Consider the following 27,930-nt stretch of genomic DNA (forward strand, 5'->3'; position numbering starts at 1 on the left):
AAATCAATTTTTTCTCCATGTTCTTAGTATGTGCTCGTTGTTTAATAATGTAGTTGCATATTTTTGTGAAAAAATAGAACCTAATGCATAAATTAACAAAATAATGCCAGGTCTGAAATTCTTAAATGTTTGTCTTGAGCGACAAAGACTGAAACGTCTGGTCGAATCAAAATAAATTGGATAACAAATAAAACTGAAATGATTGGTATACTTAAAATAAATTCAAGATAATTTGTGTAAATATTGGTACGAATTGCATAATTTTCAAATGATTTTGAGGACAATTTTTTAGATTTTGCAGTGATCTCCCCTTAAAGGCCGTACCGAAACCGGTTTGTTGTACTTTCTTAACGGTTGAGTGAGAACCGCCTCTCTGATAGTTGGCGTGGTTTATGCTTTGTAACTAGTAATTTAATGATTCGACAAGTGATATTGGTCAAAGTTTTCCTGGCTCCCTTCTACCCCGTCAACGAAGACTAAATGCTATCATATGGAGCATAATATCAAATTAAATATGACAGTTTAAGGCGGAGTCAAACTTCAACAGAGGCGAAACAAATAAAGTAAGTGACACTGCCTCAGTTGTCACCTCTCTCAACGGATAAGTTTTAGAACGATCGACTATAGACTGGCTCATTGGCACGTTATTTACTATGTAGATAATATTAGATAATGATAAAAGGAATATGATAGTCAAACATGGCACTATCACTTCAGTTAAACGTTTATTCTAATCCCTTAAAGCTCTGTGACATGTTGTACATCATAACAGCTATTTTATTAGAAAATTTAAAAACAGTGTGATTTTGTTAAAACAAAAAAATACACAAAATCAAGTCTAAAATTTTCCCCAATGCTGTATGGACAAATGCATATCTACTAGACGCCGCTTGCAAACGGCGTCTTATTAACATATTAACATGATTTTAAGAGAGTCGTAAACTATTTCGCTAAAGTATTGATTGATACAAGTGCACAAACTGATAGATTATATATTGAAATTGAATCAATATTGTTTAACTTAAATATGTCATAGACATTGAAACTTCAAGTAACTTCCTTGTCAGGTAGAAACATGGATTTGTTATTGAAATGTTTATCACTGCTATCGTTAAATAACGTCTACAATCTCTGTTGAGCGTTGTCTCCGGTATGATAACATTAAAGATAACTATAAAAGAAGAACGTTGATTTTACTTTCGTTTTCGCTGAAATGAAATTAACATTAAATTAACGCAGTTCAAATAGGAATTTAAAGATAAGTGTACATCTTCATAAATATACATTGATTATGTCGATATGAACTGGCTTCATTTTTAATTTTAACATACATTTAAAGAGATAAATGAAATGGGATCGCTTTGTTGTCGTGAGAATAAAGATAATGCAAAACGGCCGACTTCACCGTCACAAGTCACACTGGCTGACAAAACACACGAAAGGTAAAGATAAATCTTGATCACCTTTTGGATTAGCTGATGATCACAGTAGCAAACACGAAATAGATTACAAAATTATGTATCTTAATGGAGACAAATAATACTAAATTATTCGACTCGTTTTGTCTATATATTCAGTATTGAGTGAATAATATAGTATACAATAATTAAGTGATTGATCGCAAAGTTCTTTAAGTACATTTAGGTTTGCCATAGATGCATAACCCCACATCTGTCGGCGGTGTAACATCCTTTTCTATTTTGTAACTTTACTGAAGATACTGCATATATTGACTGAATAGCCATTTGATATTTATTGCGACAAAGTGTATAGAGCATCACCTGTTCAAAGAACAAGGAAATTGATCATGAATCGTCAAGGTGGTAGACTTGGTTGAACTACTATTTATCATTAATGCCTTTCTTTTAACAATTCATTTAATAATAAATTCAAACAATGTTCATTGGTTTTATTCACTATTTCAAATGTGTAAAAGCAAAATTATTTTGTAAATTTCACATTTTGCTGGGCTTAATGTTTGCTGGGCTTATTTAGTTACTTAATAATTTACCAATGCAAACGATCAATACATTTTGGTGTTATACATGTATCTTAAGATATTAATGACCTAACTTTATTGCATATTCGGTTATAGATAAGTCTACCTTTTCAAATGATGAATTATGTTTGTTTTATTCAACTTAAGATGTCTTAACAAAGAACTGATGTACAAAAATGAAGTGGAAAAGCTAGGAAAACAAGTGATGGATCTTGAAAAACTGACTAAAGATAAAGATAAAGAGATTACTACACTAAAAGAAAACCATTACCAACAGATGGAGGAGGAAATTCAAGAGTAATGATAGCTATTTTCATTATTTTATATGTTTAAGAAAATATAATAATTATTGAAAATGTTTGTATTGTACATGTTGTAGTGGAATAATGTTCCGGTAGAGAAGCATTTTATCATCAGGATATATTAGATTAAATCTTGGTAATTATTAATGTTGTAAATACAAACATCATAAGTTTTTCACGCCATTCGAATTAATGATTATTTAGAACTTCCTCATTTCTGAAAAAGTCCTTCTTATAGCAAAGTTAATGTTCAGAAATATATCCATAACTCATAAACCACAGGGTAAATTTTATTGAAATTTTGCATACAGGTGACCTTAAGACATATAACTGTCCAATGTTGTCAAATTTACTGTTCCTTGTAGTGCAAATTACCCATGGTCTACTTTACCTAACTTTTGCCTTTTCAGACATGAATATGAACGCAAGGTACTTGATAAAAATATTTCAAAGCAAAGAGAACAGATTCGAGAACTGAGGGAGGAATATGATACGCACTTGACAAGGTTAAATATTGTCAATGTTGATACACTCATGAAAAAATATAATATTTTAATTATATTAAGTCTTTAAATATGATTTGTGGAAAAACTTGCTTGCTTACTCATACTTGTTAAAAAGTTACGATAATATAATTGTATGAGTCACACAATTGTACAGGTCACTTAGATCACGACCAATATACGAGACCTATATACTGTCCATTAAGAATAATTAAATTTACTTAATATTATGTTTTTATAAGACCTTTTAATTTTACTGGAAACTGGTTTCAAAAATGTTAAACCTTTTCATTTTTTCCACATTCGCTAAATGTAATTCCTTTATGTCACCATCGTACTGTCGTATTGTCCCCATTATACTGTCGTGTTTCGCTCTTTTCGTTCTGAAAGAACGAAACACGATAATTTGCATAATTTAATGAAAGCCGCTGTAAAATTATCACTGCAAGATAACCTAACGAAATATGGCGATATCTGTCACTTTTGTTTTAATATAAAGATATCAAATAATCAATAGTCAATCAAGCAGTTACGACATATATAACTTGTGACAAAGTACATTTAGGTTTGCCATAGATGCATAACCCCACATCTGTCGGCGATGTAACATCCTTTTCTATTTTGTAACTTTACTGAAGATACTGCATATATTGACTGAATAGCCATTTGATATTTATTGCGACAACGTGTATAGAGCATAACCTGTTCAAAGAACAAGGAAATTGATCATGAATCGTCAAGGTGGTAGACTTGGTTGAACTACTATTTATCATTAATGCCTTTCTTTTAACAATTCATTTAATAATAAATTCAAACAATGTTCATTGGTTTTATTCACTATTTCAAATGTGTAAAAGCAAAATTATTTTGTAAATTTCACATTTTGCTGGGCTTAATGTTTGCTGGGCTTATTTAGTTACTTAATAATTTACCAATGCAAACGATCAATACATTTTGGTGTTATACATGTATCTTAAGATATTAATGACCTAACTTTATTGCATATTCGGTTATAGATAAGTCTACCTTTTCAAATGATGAATTATGTTTGTTTTATTCAACTTAAGATGTCTTAACAAAGAACTGATGTACAAAAATGAAGTGGAAAAGCTAGGAAAACAAGTGATGGATCTTGAAAAACTGACTAAAGATAAAGATAAAGAGATTACTACACTAAAAGAAAACCATTACCAACAGATGGAGGAGGAAATTCAAGAGTAATGATAGCTATTTTCATTATTTTATATGTTTAAGAAAATATAATAATTATTGAAAATGTTTGTATTGTACATGTTGTAGTGGAATAATGTTCCGGTAGAGAAGCATTTTATCATCAGGATATATTAGATTAAATCTTGGTAATTATTAATGTTGTAAATACAAACATCATAAGTTTTTCACGCCATTCGAATTAATGATTATTTAGAACTTCCTCATTTCTGAAAAAGTCCTTCTTATAGCAAAGTTAATGTTCAGAAATATATCCATAACTCATAAACCACAGGGTAAATTTTATTGAAATTTTGCATACAGGTGACCTTAAGACATATAACTGTCCAATGTTGTCAAATTTACTGTTCCTTGTAGTGCAAATTACCCATGGTCTACTTTACCTAACTTTTGCCTTTTCAGACATGAATATGAACGCAAGGTACTTGATAAAAAATATTTCAAAGCAAAGAGAACAGATTCGAGAACTGAGGGAGGAATATGATACGCACTTGACAAGGTTAAATATTGTCAATGTTGATACACTCATGAAAAAATATAATATTTTAATTATATTAAGTCTTTAAATATGATTTGTGGAAAAACTTGCTTGCTTACTCATACTTGTTAAAAAGTTACGATAATATAATTGTATGAGTCACACAATTGTACAGGTCACTTAGATCACGACCAATATACGAGACCTATATACTGTCCATTAAGAATAATTAAATTTACTTAATATTATGTTTTTATAAGACCTTTTAATTTTACTGGAAACTGGTTTCAAAAATGTTAAACCTTTTCATTTTTTCCACATTCGCTAAATGTAATTCCTTTATGTCACCATCGTACTGTCGTATTGTCCCCATTATACTGTCGTGTTTCGCTCTTTTCGTTCTGAAAGAACGAAACACGATAATTTGCATAATTTAATGAAAGCCGCTGTAAAATTATCACTGCAAGATAACCTAACGAAATATGGCGATATCTGTCACTTTTGTTTTAATATAAAGATATCAAATAATCAATAGTCAATCAAGCAGTTACGACATATATAACTTGTGACAAAGTACATTTAGGTTTGCCATAGATGCATAACCCCACATCTGTCGGCGATGTAACATCCTTTTCTATTTTGTAACTTTACTGAAGATACTGCATATATTGACTGAATAGCCATTTGATATTTATTGCGACAAAGTGTATAGAGCATCACCTGTTCAAAGAACAAGGAAATTGATCATGAATCGTCAAGGTGGTAGACTTGGTTGAACTACTATTTATCATTAATGCCTTTCTTTTAACAATTCATTTAATAATAAATTCAAACAATGTTCATTGGTTTTATTCACTATTTCAAATGTGTAAAAGCAAAATTATTTTGTAAATTTCACATTTTGCTGGGCTTAATGCTTGCTGGGCTTATTTAGTAACTTAATAATTTACCAATGCAAACGATCAATACATTTTGGTGTTATACATGTATCTTAAGATATTAATGACCTAACTTTATTGCATATTCGGTTATAGATAAGTCTACCTTTTCAAATGATGAATTATGTTTGTTTTATTCAACTTAAGATGTCTTAACAAAGAACTGATGTACAAAAATGAAGTGGAAAAGCTAGGAAAACAAGTGATGGATCTTGAAAAACTGACTAAAGATAAAGATAAAGAGATTACTACACTAAAAGAAATCCATTACCAACAGATGGAGGAGGAAATTCAAGAGTAATGATAGCTATTTTCATTATTTTATATGTTTAAGAATATAAAATAATTATTGAAAATGTTTGTATTGTACATGTTGTAGTGGAATAATGTTCCGGTAGAGAAGCATTTTATCATCAGGATATATTAGATTAAATCTTGGTAATTATTAATGTTGTAAATACAAACATCATAAGTTTTTCACGCCATTCGAATTAATGATTATTTAGAACTTCCTCATTTCTGAAAAAGTCCTTCTTATAGCAAAGTTAATGTTCAGAAATATATCCATAACTCATAAACCACAGGGTAAATTTTATTGAAATTTTGCTACAGGTGCTTAAGACATATAAACTGTCCAATGTTGTCAAATTTACTGTTCCTTAGTGCAAATTACCCATGGTCTACTTTACCTAACTTTTGCCTATCAGACAATGACGCAAGGTACTTGATAAAAATATTTCAAAGAGAAAATTCGAGAACTGAGGGAGGAAAATGATACGCACTTGACCTTGTCAATGTTGATACACTCATGAAAAAATATAATATTTTAATTATATTAAGTCTTTAAATATGATTTGTGGAAAAAACTTGCTTGCTTACTCATACTTGTTAAAAAAGTTACGATAATATAATTGTATGAGTCACACAATTGTACAGGTCACTTAGATCACGACCAATATACGAGACCTATATACTGTCCATTAAGAATAATAAAATTTACTTAATATTATGTTTTTATAAGACCTTTTAATTTTACTGGAAACTGGTTTCAAAAATGTTAAACCTTTTCATTTTTTCCACATTCGCTAAATGTAATTCCTTTATGTCACCATCGTACTGTCGTATTGTCCCCATTATACTGTCGTGTTTCGCTCTTTTCGTTCTGAAAGAACGAAACACGATAGTTTGCATAATTTAATGAAAGCCGCTGTAAAATTATCACTGCAAGATAACCTAATGAAATATGACGATATCTGTCACTTTTGTTTTAATATAAAGATATCAAATAATCAATGGTCAATCAAGCAGTTACGGCATATATAACTTGTACACATTTGAAAAATTGAAAATCTAATTTACATCCGCCTTAATTATTTGGGTTAAGAAAACTATACGGTAAAATACTATGAACCCTGTATCGTATCATTCTGAAGAAGAAGACGCCACCCAAGTGAAACTCTGTCGGAGATTTATGTTGCAATTAAAACTACATAAAATATCGAATCTTTGGAATATTTATTAATCAATTGTTTTTTATGTTTGTTATTGTTGTTTCAAATCTTCCAATAATTGCGTTTAAACAAAGTCGAATGAGAAAGTGATAACCAATTCAACATTCTTCCGAAAACATGCATTTACACACTTTACATAATAGTAAAATATATACAAAATAATTATTAAAATTTTAACAATCAAGTATCTGAATATGAGCAATTTACCTTTTTCACAGTTACAAGAGGGAGTTACAAACCAAAACAAGTAGAATTACCCGTCTTGAAGAACATCTTATAATATTCAACAGGATTGTAAAAAAAACAAAAGATAGGGAAGAGAGGTAACATTTTTATAAAAATTTGTATATGTCTTCTATGTAACAGACATGTTATATGTTTTAGAGTAGGATAGATACTTATACAACAATAATATAGGTGAGGCTCTTTATTAGAATGCCTTTAGTAAGGATTTAGAGGAAATTAAAACTTACAGTTTCCTTCGTTGTTTCGTGATGGAAAGCACATCGTTCTGTCACGCTTCATCATCATACTGTCGCCTACGGTCAACGTTCTCCTTTATGTTTATATTGTATTATGCAAAGGCTTAACAGCCCAGAGATAGTACGATAGTGACAATACGACAGTACTGTTATGATAATACGATGGTGACAGGGCGACGGTGACATTACGACAATTAGTACGACAGAACGATGGTAACCGCACGGCAATACAATGTACTATCACGTCGTATAGTCGTGTTTCGCCACTGTACTTTCGTAATATCACGATCGTATTATTTTGAACACTGTATCGTTTTAATACAAAGAAGAAGACGCATACCCAGTGAAACTCCGTTGGAGTTTCATATTGCACCAATGCTACAAAATATTCTACAAAAAATATTTATTTATTACTTGAACTTAACGTTTTCCATTGTTGTTCCACATTTTCCAATAACAGCTTTTAAACATTTTTCGTTCCGATGAGAGACCTATTGCCACTTTTTATCTTTTCGATATTGTGCATTTTCTTATTTTAACATAATAATAAAATAAATACGCAATATATAAACTAAATTTACAGTAAAGTATCTGTAATGAGAGATATTTATCGTTTTTACAGTTACGAAAGTGAGTTACAAAAATATGCAAGTGCAATAACACAGCTTGAAGAACGTCTGAAAAATATTCAACAGGATATCTGTAAAAAGGAAAAAGATAGGGAACAGAGGTAAGATTTTTTTACTAAATTTTGCTTTAATCTATTTGTTTTATATCCATATTTTTGGTCTAGGTAGCAAGTGAAAGGTAAATCCTAAGCGTCAATCTTTCTTGCAATTACAAGAGAGAGTCATAAAACAGATTTAATCGAATGTCACAAATACAAGAGCAAATACAAATTATTGAAAAGACCAATATAATAGGAAAAGGACCAGGGAAAGAGTAAAGAAAATACTGTTTTATTATTTACTTTCTGATGTGTATGTCTTCTCCGAAATGTAAAATTAATATAACATACATTTATTACACTAGAGGTTAGGAAAGATATTTATACAACAAAAATATTTTTATGTTCTTTATTAGAATGCATTTAGTAACGATTTAGCGGAAATCAAAATTTACAGTCTGCTGTGGTGTTTCGTTTGGGCCAGCGCATCGTTCAGACCCGCTGCATCATCGTACTTTCGCCTACTGTCAACATTGTCCTTCATGTTAATATTTTATAATGCACACGTTTTACATGCCGAAAATAGTATGTAACTGACAAAACGACAGTAGATAGTGACAATACGATAGTGATAGTACAATTGTGACAGTACTACAGACAGTCCGACAGTACGAATGTTACAGTACGACAATACCATGGACTATCATCGTCGTAATGTCATAGCTTGTGTCTGAACTTTCGTAATGTCACCAATGTACCGTCCTTTTGTCACCATTGTTCTGTCGTGTTACGCGCTCTTCATTCAGAGAGAAGAGAACACGACAGTTTGCTTTATTTAATGAAAGCCGCTGTAAAATTTTCATTTTAAGAAATGTTAGTTTGCGAAATATAACGAAATCCGTCTATTTTGTTATATACAGATATCAAATGAAACTCGATTCTTTAAAGCACAAAATCGATAATCTAACGAAAAAACTGGAGAATACTAAACTAGAAAAAGAAGACCTCCTTACAAGGTAACTAGCTTTTATAATAGCAATATTATACACTTCATTCAAGACAGATTTTTAGAAGAAAAGAAAACAGTATTGTTAGATAATATTTCACATTGTGTAGATTTGTTCAAAGTTTTATTTCCTCAAACTGTAGAAAAATACATTTATTTATATAATTTCTATATTTCCAGTGAAATTCAAAGTCTTACAAATGAAACGAACGACATGGAAAAAATAAGATAGAATTCTAATTTCAAAAATTAGGTTTTTATCAGTTGTATATCAAGCATTAATTGCATGTATGACATGCGTATACAAATTTGGAAAAAATGCAGTTCTAATTTACATCTGCCTTAATTATTCAGGTAAAATATCTATGAGATGAATTATTCTGAACACTGTATCGTTTTATACACAGAGAAAAAGACGCCAATCCAGTGAAACTCCGTCTGGGTCCATGACGCAGTCAATACTACCAGAAATACAGAGCCTATGAAATATTTATTTATTACTGATCATTGGTGTTTCGAATTACCAATAATTTCTCTTAAACATACTTTCGTTCGGGTGAGAAACCTACTGCCAATACAACCTTCTTTTTGATAATATACATTTACTCCATTCAACATAACAGTAAAATAGTAAAATAGATGCGCAATATATATTACCATATTACAGTCAAGTATCTAAAAAAGAAATATTATCTTCTTTACAGTTACAGAGGGGACTTAAGAAACAAACAAGGTGAAATAACACAGCTTGAAGAACGTCTGAAAAGTATACAACAAGATAACTGTAAAAAAGATAAAGATAGGGAAAACATGTAATTTTTTTTAGTAAATTTTGTTTTGCTATATTTGTTTTATTTGCATATGTTCGGTCAAGGTTGGAAGTGAAACGTAAGTCTGAAGCGTTAATTTTTATTGCAGTTACAAAAATGAATAACAAAACAAATTATAGAATGTCACAAATACAAGAGCAAATAAAAAATTATTGAAAATACCAACATGAAAGGAAAAGGGAGCGGGAAAACAGTAAAGCACATAATGTTTTATTGTCTATTTTCTGATGAATTTGTCTTCTCAAAAATGTATTATATAGTTTATGATAAATATTTATACAACAATAATATTTGTTTTGCTCTTTATTAGAATGCCTTTAGTAACAATTTAGCGGATATCAAAAAATACTGTTCGCTGCGATGTTCGTTAGGGTCATCGCATCGTTCTGTCACGCTTCATCATTGTACTGACCTCTACTGTCAACGTTTTCCTTCATGTTAATATTTTATAAGCACATGCTCAACAGACCGGGAATAGTGCGATAGTGTCAAAACGACAGAACAATAATGATTATACGATGGTGACCGTACGTTGATCACAGTACGACAGAGAGCCCTACAGTACGATGGAAACAGTACGAAAGTACACTAGACTATCATCATCGTAATGTAGAGCTTCGCCACATTACTTTTGTTATGTCACTATCGTATTGCCGTAATGTCACCATTAAATTGTCGTGTTTTGCGCTTTTTTCTTAGAGCTAGGAGCACAATAGTTTGCATAATTTAATGATAGCCGCTGTACATTTATCGCTTTAAGGTAACTAAACGAAATATAAAGACATCCGTCCATTTTGTTTTTTACAGATATAAAATGACACTTAAAATTGATTCTCTAAAGAACGAATTGGAAAGGACTAAACAAGAAAAAATCGATAGGCTTACAAGGTAACTTTTTTATTATAATAAAATATTATGTTGTTAATCGATAACAGATACTTAGAAGAAAAGAGTAGATAATTGTCATTTCCGAATAACTTTTTATCGATTTAAATCAGGTATTTATCGCACATGATACTTGTTAAAATTTTAAGAATTGAAATTCTAATGTAAACCCGCCTGAAGAATTAAGCTAAAATATGAAGTAAATTGATTTGAACACTGTATCGTTTTATACAGAGAAGAAGACGCCAACCCAGTAAAACTCCTTTGGGGTTGTATATTCAAGTCAATACTACAAGACATACAGTGTTTATGAAATATTAATTATATTCATTACTTGATCTTAACGTTTGTCATTGCTGTTTTAATTTATCCAATTATTTCTTTTTAACATATTTTCGTTGGGAAGAGAAGCTCACTGCCAATACATTCTTTTCTTGGATATTATAATTTACTCATTTCAACATAATAGTAAACATATACGCAATTAAAATAACCAGATTTACAGTCAAGTATGTAATACACTTAACAAATCTTATAAGTGTGCATGTATAAATGATTTCATAAGTGTATCAATATTCGCCCGATCATGCTGAAATTTTCAATACATACATAAATTATACATGTTATCATTTTTATTAAGTATTTTTTATTCAAGATACAAATTTAAGATTTAATTCCAAAAAATGTGAATGCTTGTCGAAAGTAGATGTTGCAAAATGATGTCCTTATACTATGTGTGCCCAACCTGACTGTGTATTATAGCCCGGCAGCGTCGTCACATCAATCTTACATACAGTTGTAGATAATTTTGGGGTTGGTGAGGAAGGTTACCAAAGAAGTTGCTCTGTACTTAATGATTAGTCTTCTTATAAATTAGGTAGTTTTGTGTACATCATGCCAGGCGAAACCTACAAATGATACATACATTGAAGTAATTACTAAATAAAAATATGCTTTTTATGTTCGTTTTTGATAGAAACTGAAGTTAAACGATTTTCGGCTTTTACAATGCAAAGGAATAAAAATAATCATTTAAACAAATTAATGTTGTTACCAACCTCTGTTTGGTGTACACCAGCGTTGACCAATCCTATGGCTATGTCACGCTGTTGTATAGATAATTTACCCATGTGGTGTTTTTCTGATATGTCTATCTCTATCGTATCCGAGAATATCATGTGCAATCTTATTTCACCCATTCTCACAATTTTTTCGTGCATTGTGTGAATTTCGTTCGTTCATGGTTGAACGCACCTCATAATTAAAATTGACATGCTTGAGCACATGAAATGTGTGGAAATGCAGCCAATAGTCAGGACACAAAATTTTGTAAAAATATATTGATAAACGAAAAAGTTATAAGGACATAAAAGGTGCACACGTATATGATTTGTTAAGTGTATAAGAAATCTTTATCTTCTTTACAGTTATAAAAAGGAGCTACAAAGGAAAGAAAGTGTCATAACAAAGCTTGAACAATGTCTGGAAAGTATTCAACAGGATAACTGTAAAACGAAAAAAGATATTGAAGAGAGGTAACTTTTTTTTTCTCAATTATCTTTCGGATCTATTTATTCAATTTGCATAGTTTCGGTCAAGCAAATAAAAATTATTGAAAAAGACCAACATGAAAATGAGGAGAGCTGGGTAACGGTAAAGAATATTAGGTTTTAATTTTCATTTTCTTGTGATTATACTTTCTTTAAAATATTTAATACATGATATTTTTTATATTTGAGGGTATGATTTAAACTATACAACAATAATATACATGTAGGTTATAATCTTTATAAGAATGTCTTTAGTAATGATTAAGAGGGAATCAAAATTTACTGTTTCCTGTGGTATTTCGTTAGGGTCAGCACATCGTTCTGTCACAGTCAACAGTACTAGGTATTATAATAGCAATGTTATGTATTTCATCAATAACAGATACTTAGAAGAAAAGGAAAGAGTATCATTAGATAATGTATCACATTGTATAGATGTTATCATAGTTTGTTTATTTAAACTTTGAAAATAGCATTTTTATCTATATTTCCAGTGAAATTCAAAGGCTTACAAATAAAAGGAAAGACATGGAAAATTATTTGGAATGTCATCGCTAAATTAAACATTAAAAGATTGTCAATCAAGCATTAATTGCATATATAACTTGTTAAAATTTGAAGAATTGAAATTCTAATTTACACCCGCTAAGAAACATATGAGGTTAATTATTTTGAACACTGTATCGATTCATACAGAGAAGAAGTTGCCAATCAAATATATCTCCATTGGGGTTTCATGTTGATGTAAATGTTACATCAAATACCGAGCCATATTTTAGTTCGAATGAGAACCTCAGTGCCAATATAACCTTCTTTTCGATATTATGTATTTTCTCATTTCAACATAATAGTAAAATATATAAACAATATATAAACTATATTTATGTATCTGAATTAAGTTATTTATCTTTTTACAGTTACAAAAGGGAGTTGCAAAGCAAAGCAAATGAAATCACACAGCTTGAAGAACGTCTGAAAAGTGTTCAACAGGATAACTGTAAAAAGGAAAAAGACATGGAAGAGAGGTTAGACTTTACAAAATGTTGTATTTGATATTTTTGATTTATTTGTATATCTTCGGTCGAGGTACCAAGTAAAACGTAAGTCTTAAGCATTATTCTTTATTGCAGTTACAAGAGTTAAAAAACAAATTAAATCAAGTATCAAACTTTTAAGAGAGTATGCAAATTATTGATAAAGACCAACATTAAAGGGAAAGGAGCGGGGAAATAGTAATGGAAATAATTATTTTATTAATTGTGTAATTCCTGATGAATTTGTCTTCAAAATGTAATTATTATGTGATTGTTAGAAAACGACAGTACTGTAAAATTATGACCGAAGTATGACGATATACGTCTACTTTGTTTTATAAAGATATTAAATGGCACTTGATTCTTTAGAGCTCAGAATCGATTCCATATTAAACGAACTGGAACTGTCATAATAACAATATTATGTACTTCATTTAGAACAGATATATAGAAGAACAGTATCATTAGATAACATATATCAATGTGTAGATGTTTTCTTATTTAACTTACTCAAACTGCGAAAATAACATTAAATTATATCTTTCCAATAAAATTCAAAGGCTAACAAATGAAAGAAACGATTTCGAAAATTAGCTGGAATTGTCATTGCTAAATTAGATTTGTATCGATTGTCAATCAAGCATTAACTGTATATATACTTTATTAAAATTTGAAGAATTGAAATTCTAATTTTCACCCGCCTTAAGTTTCGAGATAAGAAATCTATGAGGTAAATTAGTTTGAACACTGTATTTTTTCATACAGAGAAGAAAACGCCATCCAAGTGAAACTTCATTGGAGTTAAATGTTCAAGTCAATGCTACAAGAAATACCGAGTCTTTGAAATATTTATTCCATACTTGAATTAACGTTTTTTTTTATCGGTGTTTCAAATTTTCTACTAATTCTTTAAAACATATTTTCGAAAGGATAAAAAAACTCATCCATCGCCAATATAACCTTCGTTTTGATATTATGCTTTTCCTCATTATAACATAATAGTAAAATGTATACGCAAAATATTAACTAAATTTACAGTTACAGAACGGCGTTACAAAACAAAACAAGTGAAAAAAGAAAACTTGAAGAAGAGGAAAACGATAGGGAAGATAACTAAAAAATTTACTTTTATAGTTTTTGATCTTTAAGTTTTATTTACATATTGTAAGTCATGATACAAAATAAATGTAAGTCGTAAGCGTAAAATCAAATATCACAAATACAAGAGCACATGCAAATTATTAAAAAAGACCGAAATGAAAAGGAAACGGAGCGAGGAAAAAGTAAAAAAAAAAAATTATTGTTTATTTTCTGATCAATATTTCTTTCCCAAAATGCAAATGTAACAGACATGTATATTTGAGATAAGGATAAATACTCGTACTTATGCAACAATAAAATACATTTAGCGAAGTATCAGTTTCCTGTAGCGTTTCGTTAAGGTAAGCCAATCGTTCTGTCACGCTTCATCTACAGTCAACAGGTTCCTTCCTGGTAATATTTTATTATGCACATGCTTAACATGGCGGAGATTTTACGATTGTGACAAAACGACAGTACGATGATGCAAATATGATGGTGACAGTACGAGTGTGGCTGTACGACAAACAGCACGACAGTACGATGGTACTTAACGAAAATACAATAAATTATTATCATCGTATTTCATTTCGTGATTCGTAACAGTGCTTTCGTAATATCACCATCGTACTGTCGTATTGTCCACATTGAACTGTCATGTTTCGTGCTTTTGGTTCCAAGTGACCAGAACACAATAGTTTGCATTATTTAATGAAAGTTGCTGTAAAATTATCACTGTAATATAACTTACTGAAATATGACGCTATCTGTCCATTTTGTTTTATACAGATATAAAAAGACACTTGATTCTCTTAGGAACGAACTGGAAAGTACAAAACAAGAAAAAGACGATTTCCTTTTAAGGTGACTAGCTTTTCTAATAACGATTTTATGTACTTCATCGAAAACAGATACTTAGAAGAAAACGAAACAGTATCATTATATAACATAACACATTGTGCATATGTTTTCATATTTTGTTTACTCCAACTGTGATAATTAAAATCAAATATATATTTCAAGTGACATTCAAAGTTTTACAAATAAAAGGAACGACATGGAAAAATAGTTGGTAATGTCATTGCTAAATTATATTTCAATCGGTTGTCAATCAAGCAATAACTGTATTTATAATTTGTTAAATTTTGAAGAATTGAAATTCTACTTTTCACCCGCCTTAAGTACGCAGGTAAGAAATCTATGCCGTAAATTATTTTGAACACTGTCATTCCATACAGAGAAGAAAACGCAAACCAAGTGAAACTCTTATAATGTTCCAGTCAAAGCTGCAAGAAATACCGAGTCTTTGAAATTACTTGAACTTAACGGTTTTTGTTTTCATTTGTGTTTCAAATTTTCCACTTATTTCTTAAAAACAGATTTTCGTTAGGTTGAGATCCGATATTTATATCGAATTTTGGATATTATGCATAATCTCATATCAACATTATAGTAAAATATATACGCAATGTGTAAACTATATTTACACAAAAATATCTTAAATTAAAGATATTTGTCGTTTTAACAGTTACAAAATGGAGATACAAAACAAAACAAGTGAAATTACACAGCTTGAAGAAAAGGAAAACGATAGGGAAGAGAGGTAAGATTTTTTATAATCATTGCTTTTGATCTTGATGTTTTATTTACATATCATAAGTCAAGCTACGAAGTAAAATGTAAGTCTTAACGTTAATTGTTGTTGCAGTTACAAGAGCGAGTTACAAAACAAATTAAATCAAATATCACAAATAAAGAGCACATGGAAAATATTGAAAAAGACCAACATGAAAAGGAAACGGAGCGATGAAAAGTGAAAGAAACAATAATGTTTAACTGTTTATTTTCTGATGAATATGTCTTCTCCAAAATGTAAAATTTAATGTAACAGACATGTTTTATGTTTGAGGTAGGATAGATACTTATACAACAATAATATACATTTAGCGGAGTTACAGATACCTGCGGAGTTTCGTTAGGTAAGCGCATCGTTCTGTCGTACGTCATCATCGTACTGTCGCCTACAGTCAACAATTTCATTCATGTTAATATTTAATTATGCACATGCTTAACAGGCTGGAGATTGTAAATTACTAATAAAACGACAGTTCGATGGTGACAATACGATGGTGACAGTACGACTGTGACTGTACGATGGTGACAGTACGACAAACAGCTTGACAGTACTATTGGTAACTTTAGGAAAGTACAATAGCTTTTTATCCTCGTAATGTCGTGAGTCGCCAAAGGTAACATCTTTATGTCAACATCGTACTTTCGTATTGTCCCTATTGTACTGTCGTGTTTCGCTCATATTCGTTCTGAAAGAACGGAACAGCGTAGTTTTCATAATTTAATGATAGCTGCTATTAAATGATCACTGTAAATTAACCTAACGAAATATTACGATATCCGTCCATTTTGTTTTATACAGATATCAAATGACACTGATTCGTTAGAGCTAATAATCGATTCTCTAAGGAACGAATTTGAAAGGACTGTTTGTTTGTTTGTTTCATTTTACGCCTTTCCCCAACAGTATTTCAGTCATATAGGCGGGTAGTTTCCTAATTATCGTTTCCTGGAGAGTTACACCAGTACTAGACCACCTTCCTCCACGCTGAACTACCAAAGCATCTCCTGGGGATCGAACCCACGCCAGAGAGGTAACTGGATTAGAAGTCATTGACTCTAACCCCTCGACCACGGAGGCGGTTTTGAAAAGGACTAAGTTTTTTTGTTTGGTTGGAAAGGACTTATCAAGAAAAATAACGATATCCTTAGAAGGTAACTTGCTATAATAATAGCAATGGTATGTACTTCATCGATAACTGATACTGAGAAGAAAAGAAAAGAGTGTCTTTAGATAATGTATCACATTGTATAGTTGCTTTCTTAGTTTGTTTATCTAAACTGTAAAATTTACATTATATTCTATTTTTCCAGTGAAAGCAAAGGCTAACATATGAAAGGAACGACATGTAAAATTATTTGGATTGTCATAGCTAAATTAAACATTAAAAGATTGTCAATCAAGCATTAAGTGCATATATAACTTGTTAAAATTTGAAGAATTGAAATTCTAATTTACACCGGCTAAGAAACATATGAGGTTAATTATTTTGAACACTGTATCGTTTCATACAGAGATGAAGTCGCAAATCAAACGAATCTTTGTTGGGATTTTATGTTGCTGTAAATGCTACATGAAATACCGAGCCATATTTTTGTTCGAATGAGAAACTCGGTGCCAATATAACCTTCTTTTCGATATTGTGCATTTTCTCATTTGAACATAATAGTAAAATATATACCCAATATATAAACTATATTTAAGTATCTAACATTAAGATATTTATCTCTTTTACAGTTACAAAAGGAAGTTGCAAAGCAAAACAAGTAAAATCACACAGCTTGAAAAACGTCTGAAAAATGTTCAACAGGATAACTGTAAAAAGGAAAAAGACATTGAACAGAGGTAAGACTTTACAAAATGTTATTTTTGATATTTTTGATCTATACACATATTTTCGGTCGAGGTACCAAGTAAAACGTAAGTCGTAGGCATTAATCTTTATTGTAGCTACAAGAGGGGGTTACAAAACAAATTTGATCAAATATCAAGCTATCAAGAGATTATGCAAATTATTGATAAAGACCAACATTAAAAGGAAAAGGAGCGGGGAAATAATAATGAAAACAATGTTTTATTGTGCATGTCCTGATGAATTTGTTATTTTCAAAATGTAAATATTATAGACATATATTATATTTGAGGGCAGGGTAGATATTTATACAACAATGATATTTTATGCTTTTATAAGAATGCCTTTAGTAATAATTTAGGGGAAATTAAAGTTTACAGTCACCTGCGGTGTTTCGTTAGGGTCAGCGTTCTGTCGTGCTTCATCATCGAATTGTCGCCAAACGTCAGTGTTTTCGTTTACTATGCACATGCTTAACAGGTCGGAGATTGTGCGATTGTTAGAAAACGACAGCACTATTGTGACAATATGATGGTGACCATGCGATGGTGACAGTACGAAAAACAACATGACAGTACGATGATAACAGTACGATATACAATGGACTATCATAATCGTTATGTCGTGCTTGGCCACGATTGTATTCTCCACAACGTACTGTCGTGTTTCGCGCTTTTCGTTCTAAGAGAATGAAACACGATAGTTTGCATAAAATGTAATGAAATCCGCTGTAAAATTATTACTGTAAGATAAATCAACGAAATATGACGATATCCGTCCACATTGTTTTATACATATGTCACGGTTCAAAACTGTTTACTATTTAGGGTAAAAAATCTGTAAGCGGCCGGATAGCTCAGTCGGTAAAGCCGCGGTACGGTATTCCAAGGGTCCCGGGTTCAAGTCCCGGTCAGGCTGCACATTTTTCTCACCCTGTAACATTTGGCGCCCAACGGGGGACCGTAACTAATATAGCTCAAAGTTTAATTTACATTGCTCTGTAACTCTGTAAAATTCAAAAACAAATTTCAATATAGCAGGGAAGTATGTCACGGTTCAAAACTGTTCACTATTTAAAAAAAAAAATGTGTAAGCGGCCGGATAGCTCAGTCGGTAAAGCCGCGGTACGGTATTCCAAGGGTCCCGGGTTCAAGTCCCGGTCAGGCTGCACATTTTTCTCACCCTGTAACACATATATTAAATGGCACTTGATTCTTTAGATATCAAAATCGATTCCCTGTGGAACGAACTGGAACTTTAATAATAACAATATTATGTACTTCAACAGATATATAGAAGAACTGTATCAATAGATAACATATAGCATTGCATAGGTTTTTTCTTATTCAACTTACTTAAACTGTGAAAATAACATTATCCTTCCAGTGAAATACTAAGGCTAACAATTGAAAAGAACGACATGAAATGTTGGAAATGTCATTGGTTAATTAGACTGTTATCGATTGTCAATCAAGCATTAAGTGCAAATATAAATTGTTAAGATTTGAATAATTGTAATTTTATTTTACATCCACCATAACTATTCAGGTAGAAGATATATAAGGTAAATTATTTTGAACACTGTATCATTTCATACAGAGAAGCAGACGCCAATGCAGTGAAACTTTTATGGGGTTTAATGTTGCAGTCAATGCTACAAAAAATAGAGTCTATGAAATATTTGTTCATTACTTGATCTCAAGTTGTCATTGTTGTTACAAATTTTCAAATCACTTCTTCACATATTTTCGTACGGATGAGAAACTCACTGCCAATACAACCTTCTTTTTGATATTAAGCATTTAAAATAAAATAAAGTAAAATATAATTATACGCAATATTTTTTTGAATTCAGAGCATGAGAAGTGTTAAAAGAGGGAATTACAAAACAAAACAAATGGAATCACATAGCTCAAAGAACGTCTTTCTTGCCATCAGTTATTCGTGATTGGAACAACTTGCCTGTTATAATACGAAACAGCCCTACAATATCTTCATTTAAAACTTTCTTAAACAAGGACAGAAAATATACACCAACATACTTTTATACAGGTAGTCGTAAACTGCAGGTCCTTCACACTTGGCTTCGAACGAACTGCAGCGCATTAAATCACCACCTGTTTTTGAAAAACATTTCTCTTACCCCTTTGTGTAATTGTGGGCAAATCGAAACTACCCAACATTTCTTTTTCGAGTGCTGTGCATACGATGCCGTCCGCAGAACACTCCTCCTTAACTTGCAAGACTTCAGCATAAACCTTCATAAACTTCTCTATGGTGACCATCTCTTACATACCAGGACAACGTTATTATATTTACAAATGTACAAAATTATATAGAAAAAACGAAAAGATTTACTTAGATCCATTCTAATTGAGACTATAATCCTCTCTCACCCTTTTTCTTCTCTTTTCCACTATTTTGTTTTCTTCTTTTATACATATTCTTACATTTTAGACATCTACTTGTAGTTAATCTATTCTATAAAAGTTTATATATAAATATACATTTTTATGTGTGTATAATTAATACTTATTCCCTTGTCTAGTATATACTAATTATAAACTTATTTAAGACAAACCATATAGTTCGCCAAAGGAGAAGAATTCTATAAGACTTGTCTTTCATTCTCATCCTTTTCCATTGTGTAAAATGTTTTGTTTGTTATATATTTGTATGTATGTACATTATATATACTTTCGGGAATAAATATGTTTAAACTAAAGAACGTCTGAAAAATTTCAAACATGATAACTGTGATATGGAAAAAGATAGGGAGAATAGAAAAGATTTTAATTAAATTTTGTTTTCATATATTTATTTTTTTGCAAATTATCGGTCAATGTGCAAAGTTAAATGTTGATAAGTCTTAAGCTTAAATCTTCATTGCAGTTACACGAGGAGGTTACGGAACCAATTTAATCAAATATCAAAAATGCAAGAACAAATGAAAATTGTTGAAAAAGACCACTATGAAAAGGAAAGTGAGTGGAGAAAAAGGTTAGAAAATAATGCTTTATTTCTTTTCTACCCAAAGAATATGTTTACTTAAAAAACAATTCAAAACAGATGTAAATATTTTTTAGTGTACTAGCATAGATATAGTTTTATACAAAAAGCATATATTAAGTTAAGCTCTTTAAGAGAATGCCATAGGTAGCGATTTATCAGAAATAAAACAATGTGTTCCATTAGGGTCAGCACATATTTCTGTCTCACTTATCCATCGTACAGTCGCATACTGTCAACGTGCTCCTTCATGTTAAAATTATATCATGCACATACCAAACGGGCCGTAGAAAGTATGATTGAGGCAATGCAACAGTACGGTGGTAACTGTACAATGGTGACAGTAGAACTGACAGCACGACAGTACGATGGTGACAGTACGACAGGACGAATGTGACAGTACATCAGTACGAATGACTATCATCATCGAAATATCGTGCTTCGCCACCGTACTTTCCAAATGTCACCAGCGTAATGTCGTACGCTTTTATTTCTCCGAGAACAGAAACACGATTGTTTCCTTAACTTAATGAAAGTCGCTGTAAAATTATCAGTTGTCTGTAAGATAAAATACATTTTTCTTACTATTGCTTGATGCATTAATTTTCATTAGCTTAACAGAAATAATGTCTAAATAATAAGGAAATATGACGATATCCGTCCATTTTGTTTTATACAGATATAAAATGAGACTTGGTGCTACGGGGCGTGGACGGTAGTTTGCACTTGACAGTACCGTCCATGAACAGGCTCAATAAAACCGAGCCTGCAACATTTTTAATTTTGTCGCGTTGGGCTTTCTTTAGGGATTCTTTTTTCACTCTATTTGATGATTTAGAGCTCAAAAATGATTCTCTAAAGAACGAACTTGAAGAAGACAAAAACGATATCCTTCAAAGGTAATAAGCAAGTCTAATAACAATATTATGTGCTTCATTGAGAACAGATATTAAGAAGAATAAGGGATGTATAAACAAAGTACTTAATGCAAAATATCATTCTGACAAAAGTTAATATCTTCGTGTGCTTAAATGAAGTTCTAATCCTTGGCAACTCTTTCACCTTCTTGCCGATTTGATTTTCCAATAAAGCTGTTTTAAGTAAACCAATCAAATTAACCGTTAAACAGAATCAGTGGAAAAATGACATCATTACTCATTTAAGAGAATTCATTAATATTGTTTTACAAAAGCGCATAATTTAGTAAATATTCTCTTCGAAACACAGGATCTAATTACTTTTTGCTATTTAAGCGTTGATTCGCGGTTTGTTATCTTAAAGAACAAGGATGTCGCAATTTTTCTTTCCCCGTAACACCAATTAACGTGCCAACAGTTAAAATAGAAATTGATAAAATGCCAAGATTGCGAAAGCGGTTGCAGATTGGTTTAATGGAAAGCTGTTAACCGTTGGCCGTAAGATCCTAACTTTGCAACAGTACTTAAAAGCTGCTTATAGACAGAACGTAAACGTTTATAAGTAAATGTCACAAGTTTTTGAGTTTTTAAGAACAGTGAAAAACTTTACGTTTATGTTAATTCTATTTTGATGCATTACTATTAGACTCAGCGCATTGCCAGCTAAAATACTGACCGGTGGATATGCAAATATTGCCGATCTTAGCGATGTAAATAGGCCGACCAAACTTTCCGAGAAATATACAGAACTTTACGATAATCAATGGAGAGATGCCTTCACTTACCTTAGTTCGAATGAGAAAAAGGGAGAGGAGGAAATTTGCTCTTTGCTAGTACATGCGTTTTGTGTAAGTATTAAATTGAAATAACTACAAATAAAGGATAGAGGAGAAAATGTTTTAATATGTTTTTTAAACCTCATCATAGACGATTTAAAGTATATAAGCTTTCGATTTCCAGCATTGCATTGCTTGGTGAAGCTCTAGATTTCATTTTCTCATTGTTGAGATATTGACGGATGAGATGATCAAAACAATACCTATGCACGAACATAATGTACTAGTAATATTTAGATAAGTACATATGATAACAATCGGAAATAATTATGATCAAATAGTTTATTTAGGATCAAATACCTGTGGAAAAAATACATATCAATTATAATATGTAAATTTACAGTTCCCAACAACACCATGCATAATTGTGTAGATTTGGAAACTAATAGCTGCCTTTGTCAAAAAAAGCACAAGTTAAAACCGTTTTTGTATGAAATTGGTGCTTGAATTAACATTTAAGTAAAGTTTTACACTGTTCTTAAAAACTCAAAAAAATAACATATACTTATAAATGTTCACATTTTGACTATAAGCAACTTAAACTTGTTTTTGTATGAAATTGTTTTTTATTGGATACAATCGAGTCCTCATAAAATAAGATCACTGATTTAAATTGCCATGTCCCATTACCTTAATAAATGGCTTTATTTGACTAAAATTATTGAAATGTGCTCATTTTTTTATAAGTTTGCTTTATATACTAATATGATTCATGATTTGACAAAAATAGCACTTATTAGAAATCAAAGATGCTGAATTACTTGGATGATAACTTGACCTATAACTGACGTTTTCCGTTGAGGTCAAATATTAGAAATTTGCTTAAATTTTCAATACCTTGTTAATCATTTGGAGATTTGCTCCATACTTGGACAAGAAAACCCATATGACAAACAAATATGTTGAATTATTCTGATATGATTTTGACCTTTAATTGAACTTCACCGTAAAGGTCAAATTAATGGAATGTGGTTATATTGCCTTTTCTTTGTTTATTAATAGATTTGATTCATTCACAGGCAAAACAAAAGTTATCACTTAACTTCTATTATAATTAATTCAAATGTTTAATCATGAATAACCATGATTGGTAATTTCAAAATGAAAATATAAATTTGAATTTTATAATTATTTTTCTTACAAGAAATATGAGAAATATTATATGTTTTCCATGAGTACTCTTTCCTACAATATTCTCCTTTTGAATTGTTTGACTTCAAAAATAAGAAAAAAGTCGAGATTAGCCCCCGTCAATATCTCATTGTGATAATGAATATCTTGTTGTTTCCAATATTTTGCATTTGTTTTCATTTACATTTACAGTCAATATATTCTACATGTAGAAGGAAAGCCGATGCTGACTTAAAGGCATTTATCTATGCTACTGATGAGCTTTTTGAGGTATTCTTATAAATCAGACAAAGCATATATAAGTGGATTTTTTGTTTTGTTTCCAGCTTAACTGCTGGAGGAGACCTCATGTTCCCTTTAGGCAAAACGAACACCTGAGTAGTACCACCGACATTCGTTTGCTACACGGATAGGTTTCTAACATGAAATATTTCGATATAGGAATTTATTTGTCTTATAACGTACTATCTTGTATTTATATGCGACAGTTACCATTTATATTGAGCTTTCATGAACCTATATCGTAAGGAATTAGAATTCTATTAATTTGAATTATCTAATTATTATATAATTTTATTGTTTTATGTGTTTCATAAAAATATATAGAAAGTGGAGTTGTTAAGCATTTGATAGAATAAATATACTTTCAATAATATTACCTTACTAAACACATAATGTCAATGATTTAGAATGTTTTGACTCTAGGCCGACGACCGTGCGAGAGAAATAATCAAGACTGCAAAAATCAGAAGAAACGAAAGACCAAGAATAAAGGTTGAAGTAATCAAACAGGTATATCTAACTCTAGAAATCAGTACTACATTAATCATTGTCTGTATAGCTCTTGAAATCGCATACAAAGATTTGAAATAAAACACATCTTGCCTTCACTAATAAATATAATCGTATTGTTCAACTAGCTATTTTGTCCTCCATATAAATCAATTATAATAATAATTATAAAATAATATAGCTAAGAACGTGATAAAAACATGATAGGAAATGTTACACGTATTCCTAAATATTGAAGGTAGGTATGTATTTTTTAACGTTTGGTAGTATTGATTTGATAAATTGATGAATGTTTAAAGCAATGGTTACATTCTATTTCTAGTTATACACTTCTGACATGCAAGAAAATATCCCTGTCGAAGAACAGAAAGGAATTGAGCCGTTCATTCGTTAAAGCATCGAATTATGCTGGTTGATGACAATTCAAGAGCCACCAGTATATGTCGACACAAATGTGTCACTTACGAACACACCTTTTGAAACAATTTTTTTTAGACCATATACGGTCCAGGGCCAATATGTTGACTTTATAGTGTGGCCTGCATTGTTCCTTCAAGAAGGAGGGAGCTTACTGAGTAAAGGTGTCGCTCAAGGAAAAACATCTCGAACGCCAAAAAACAAGTGGTATGATTATGTCAAAATTCCTCGTAGTCAATCAAACCTCTCATCTCTAACACCTAAGTCCTCTTCTAAGCTAGATACGAAAGACCCTATTAATGAAAGATCTGCAAGAAGAAAATATCAGCCGGAGTCAGATAAAAACGGAAAACATACAGAAACATACGCTGGAAATGCTGCATCCTGTTTGAAACTTAAAAATGGTGAACGTGCTACAGATTATACCAACCCTGATTCAAATGCAACCAGAAAATTAACAGACGCATCCGCTGATTCTGTATTACAAAGAAAGAAGGAGTCTTCTGAGACTAACGCGCCCAAATTCAAACAAACAGGAATGTCCCGTAGAAGGGCTTCATCATTCACGAAAAATATCACGTCAAATACTGTTCAAGAAAAAAACGATTATGTAAGTTGAACAACGCCGTCAAAGATATAAATGATAAGAAGTTATTATGAACCTTGTGGGCAATCCAGCTCATTCTTAACAGATGATGAATCGAACAAAATACGTTTACCGGAATCGAAATCTCACCAACAAAGAAAGTAAACAACAACCGCCTGGACACAATAAATAGATAATTCCTTTTCATTATTACAGGATGCTAATTGAATTGCTAACACAAAAACATTTAATGTATAATTATCACTCGTGTTTGTTCTTCAGTTCTGAAGTAGATTGATTCATCTGAATAATTATTGAAGAAAATATCTTATTCGTAGATACTAAAGCATAAATTTTTCTTCAAGCAATTAATATAGGCATATATATGCATAATTTTAAACATGATTTTGTGAAATTTTAATTAAAAGTTTATAACGCACTACGGTATATATAGTATATCTAATACAATTTGTAATGTTCCATACATCATATTCTCGTTGTTGTTGTTGTTGTTTTTGTTTTCATTGTGTTATTTTTGATGTTGTTGTTGTTTTTGTTGTTTTATCTTCTTCTTTCTTTATAATACCCCTGTCGTGTATTATGAATTTAAAGCAGCTGACCCCCAGAAGAAAACAGAAAAATACCATTTTACAAATATATCTAAATCTCTCTTCAAAAGCATTATAAAGTAATAAGAAATCGAAATGACACTTCAAAATGTTCATATTTTATCATTTTGTCCTGAAAATAAACAGTTTGCTTTTATGTAGGTGGGAATTACCTTCTTTTATCATTCTACGGAATAATTTCAACCGGGTATTTTCTAGTACCACATGATTTTACATGACAACATCGCGACCTGTGGTCCGGAAAGCACGGACTCCGGGAATATATCAAACTTAGAGGGAAACAAATAACTGCTTTTGTTTTGATAGTTTTAGAAATTTTTGGTAAAAAAAATGAATTAAAATGTCAGTAATAATGAATTTACAAATTTACCAATAATTGGTAATCTGATTTCATTTATTCCATTTCACCATTTGGAGGTCAGTGGCTTTAAGATTTTAATGTAACGTTTATCATTTTGTTTTGTATCTTAAGAACTGTTAATAACAGGTGTATCTAGATCAATGTTTTTCTTATTTGCCTATGAAAGGATGCAGATTTTAACAACAGAATGATGTACTGGTGATATTATTTTTATATTAGTCTTATTTGTGATAAATCGAAGACATTGCATGAAATGTAATCCACAATGATGTATTTCTTGTCAAAACCAACAACGAGTAAAACTTGCATCTGAATAAAAACAAAAACAAACCCAATAAATTACAGTGTAGAAATGTTATTTATTTTGAATTCCTGATATCATTCTATTAATGTAACAATGAAGACTACGTATCTTGTTTGGTCTTATTGCGCCGAAACAGAAAATATCATTTTGACTAATCACGCGTATTACAAAAGAAAACTAAGTGACGTAAAATTAAGTTAAGTTACTGAAAACTTAGAGCAGGGTTTAAAAAACCCTCACCTGTAGGGACTAAGAGATGCATAGACTCCAATAATAAGAACCTGTTTAATCGTCTCTTACAATTACGCAATAACGTTCTTTCAAATAAAAAAATACTAAAACATAAGTCTGAATATGATAACTAAACAGGAAACGTTTTAAAGCATTCATTTAATAACAGTTTATTGTTGATCTGCACATGATAAAATGAACATAATTTAACACCATTGTCTTAAGCAAGTTCGATGCAAAAACAAAATAGTTGGTCCAAAAGTTATACTAACATTATCTAGGATCCTTCCCTGTTATTGGCTTAATGGTAACGTAATAAGTAAGTGGGGATCTTAAAAATTCTATGATATTCATGAAGTCAGAAATACAAGTTTTATATATTATTGTAAAATAAATCGCTTAACCTTACACAGGAAACAAACAAAAATGCAAATAAATGAGATAAAAAAGCTAACATATGAACATTCATTTTAAAAGCTTTCTCATCGACGCTTGAGCGGAAGTTACGAACAACCATGACCTTAATTAGATGTTTTAGAAGTAACAAGGTAAGTAAGAAAGACTTACTTTAGATGAAGATTTATATTAATGTTTCCTTGTTCTACAACTTGAACATAAATATTCATTGATACATATTTGTCATTATGATATATGCAAGAAAATTTAAAACGATTTAAAAAGTTTTTTAAATTTTAAACAAACTAAATAGTATAAATAGCATTTAAAATTTGTACCTG

General features: G+C 30.8%; 2 protein-coding genes across 3 annotated transcripts; both read left to right on the top strand.

The window, feature by feature from the left end:
* The first annotated feature begins 718 nt into the window (after positions 1–718).
* Positions 719–4,025, top strand: LOC132757859 (golgin subfamily A member 6-like protein 25). Its single transcript, XM_060749303.1, has 4 exons — positions 719–1,442; positions 2,147–2,296; positions 2,712–2,807; positions 3,872–4,025. Exons 1-4 carry the CDS (start codon positions 1,351–1,353, stop codon positions 4,023–4,025), a joined length of 492 nt encoding a protein of 163 aa, XP_060605286.1. The 5' UTR covers positions 719–1,350.
* A 410-nt stretch (positions 4,026–4,435) lies between these two features.
* LOC132757860 (structural maintenance of chromosomes protein 2-like) lies at positions 4,436–27,002 on the top strand. Of its 2 annotated transcripts, XM_060749304.1 has the most exons (11): positions 4,436–4,533; positions 7,180–7,284; positions 8,066–8,173; positions 10,754–10,834; positions 12,259–12,366; positions 13,299–13,406; positions 20,873–20,980; positions 22,553–22,754; positions 24,066–24,143; positions 24,579–24,665; positions 24,988–27,002. In XM_060749304.1, the coding sequence occupies exons 1-11, from the start codon at positions 4,439–4,441 to the stop codon at positions 25,057–25,059; spliced, it is 1,152 nt and encodes a 383-aa protein (XP_060605287.1). In that variant the 5' UTR covers positions 4,436–4,438; the 3' UTR covers positions 25,060–27,002. The 2 variants fall into 2 exon arrangements, with proteins under 2 accessions (XP_060605287.1, XP_060605289.1); XM_060749306.1 differs by lacking the exons at positions 4,436–4,533; positions 7,180–7,284; positions 8,066–8,173 and adding an exon at positions 9,347–9,928.
* The last annotated feature ends 928 nt before the right edge of the window (positions 27,003–27,930 follow it).

Source organism: Ruditapes philippinarum, unplaced genomic scaffold (genome assembly GCF_026571515.1).
Source record: "Ruditapes philippinarum isolate M1 unplaced genomic scaffold, ASM2657151v2 ctg11041_1_1_1_1, whole genome shotgun sequence".
NCBI classification, from domain to species: domain Eukaryota; kingdom Metazoa; phylum Mollusca; class Bivalvia; order Venerida; family Veneridae; genus Ruditapes; species Ruditapes philippinarum.

Bases quoted from the DNA above. Each gene is read 5' to 3' on its own strand.
- LOC132757860 (XM_060749304.1), top strand. From the start codon at position 4,439: ATGAATATGAACGCAAGGTACTTGATAAAAAATATTTCAAAGCAAAGA. The intron at 4,534-7,179 runs GTTAAATATTGT...CCTTTTTCACAG, and splicing joins TATGATACGCACTTGACAAG to TTACAAGAGGGAGTTACAAA. The intron at 8,174-10,753 runs GTAAGATTTTTT...TGTTTTTTACAG, and splicing joins GAAAAAGATAGGGAACAGAG to ATATAAAATGACACTTAAAA.
- LOC132757859 (XM_060749303.1), top strand. From the start codon at position 1,351: ATGGGATCGCTTTGTTGTCGTGAGAATAAAGATAATGCAAAACGGCCG. The intron at 1,443-2,146 runs GTAAAGATAAAT...ATTCAACTTAAG, and splicing joins GCTGACAAAACACACGAAAG to ATGTCTTAACAAAGAACTGA. The intron at 2,297-2,711 runs GTAATGATAGCT...TTGCCTTTTCAG, and splicing joins ATGGAGGAGGAAATTCAAGA to ACATGAATATGAACGCAAGG.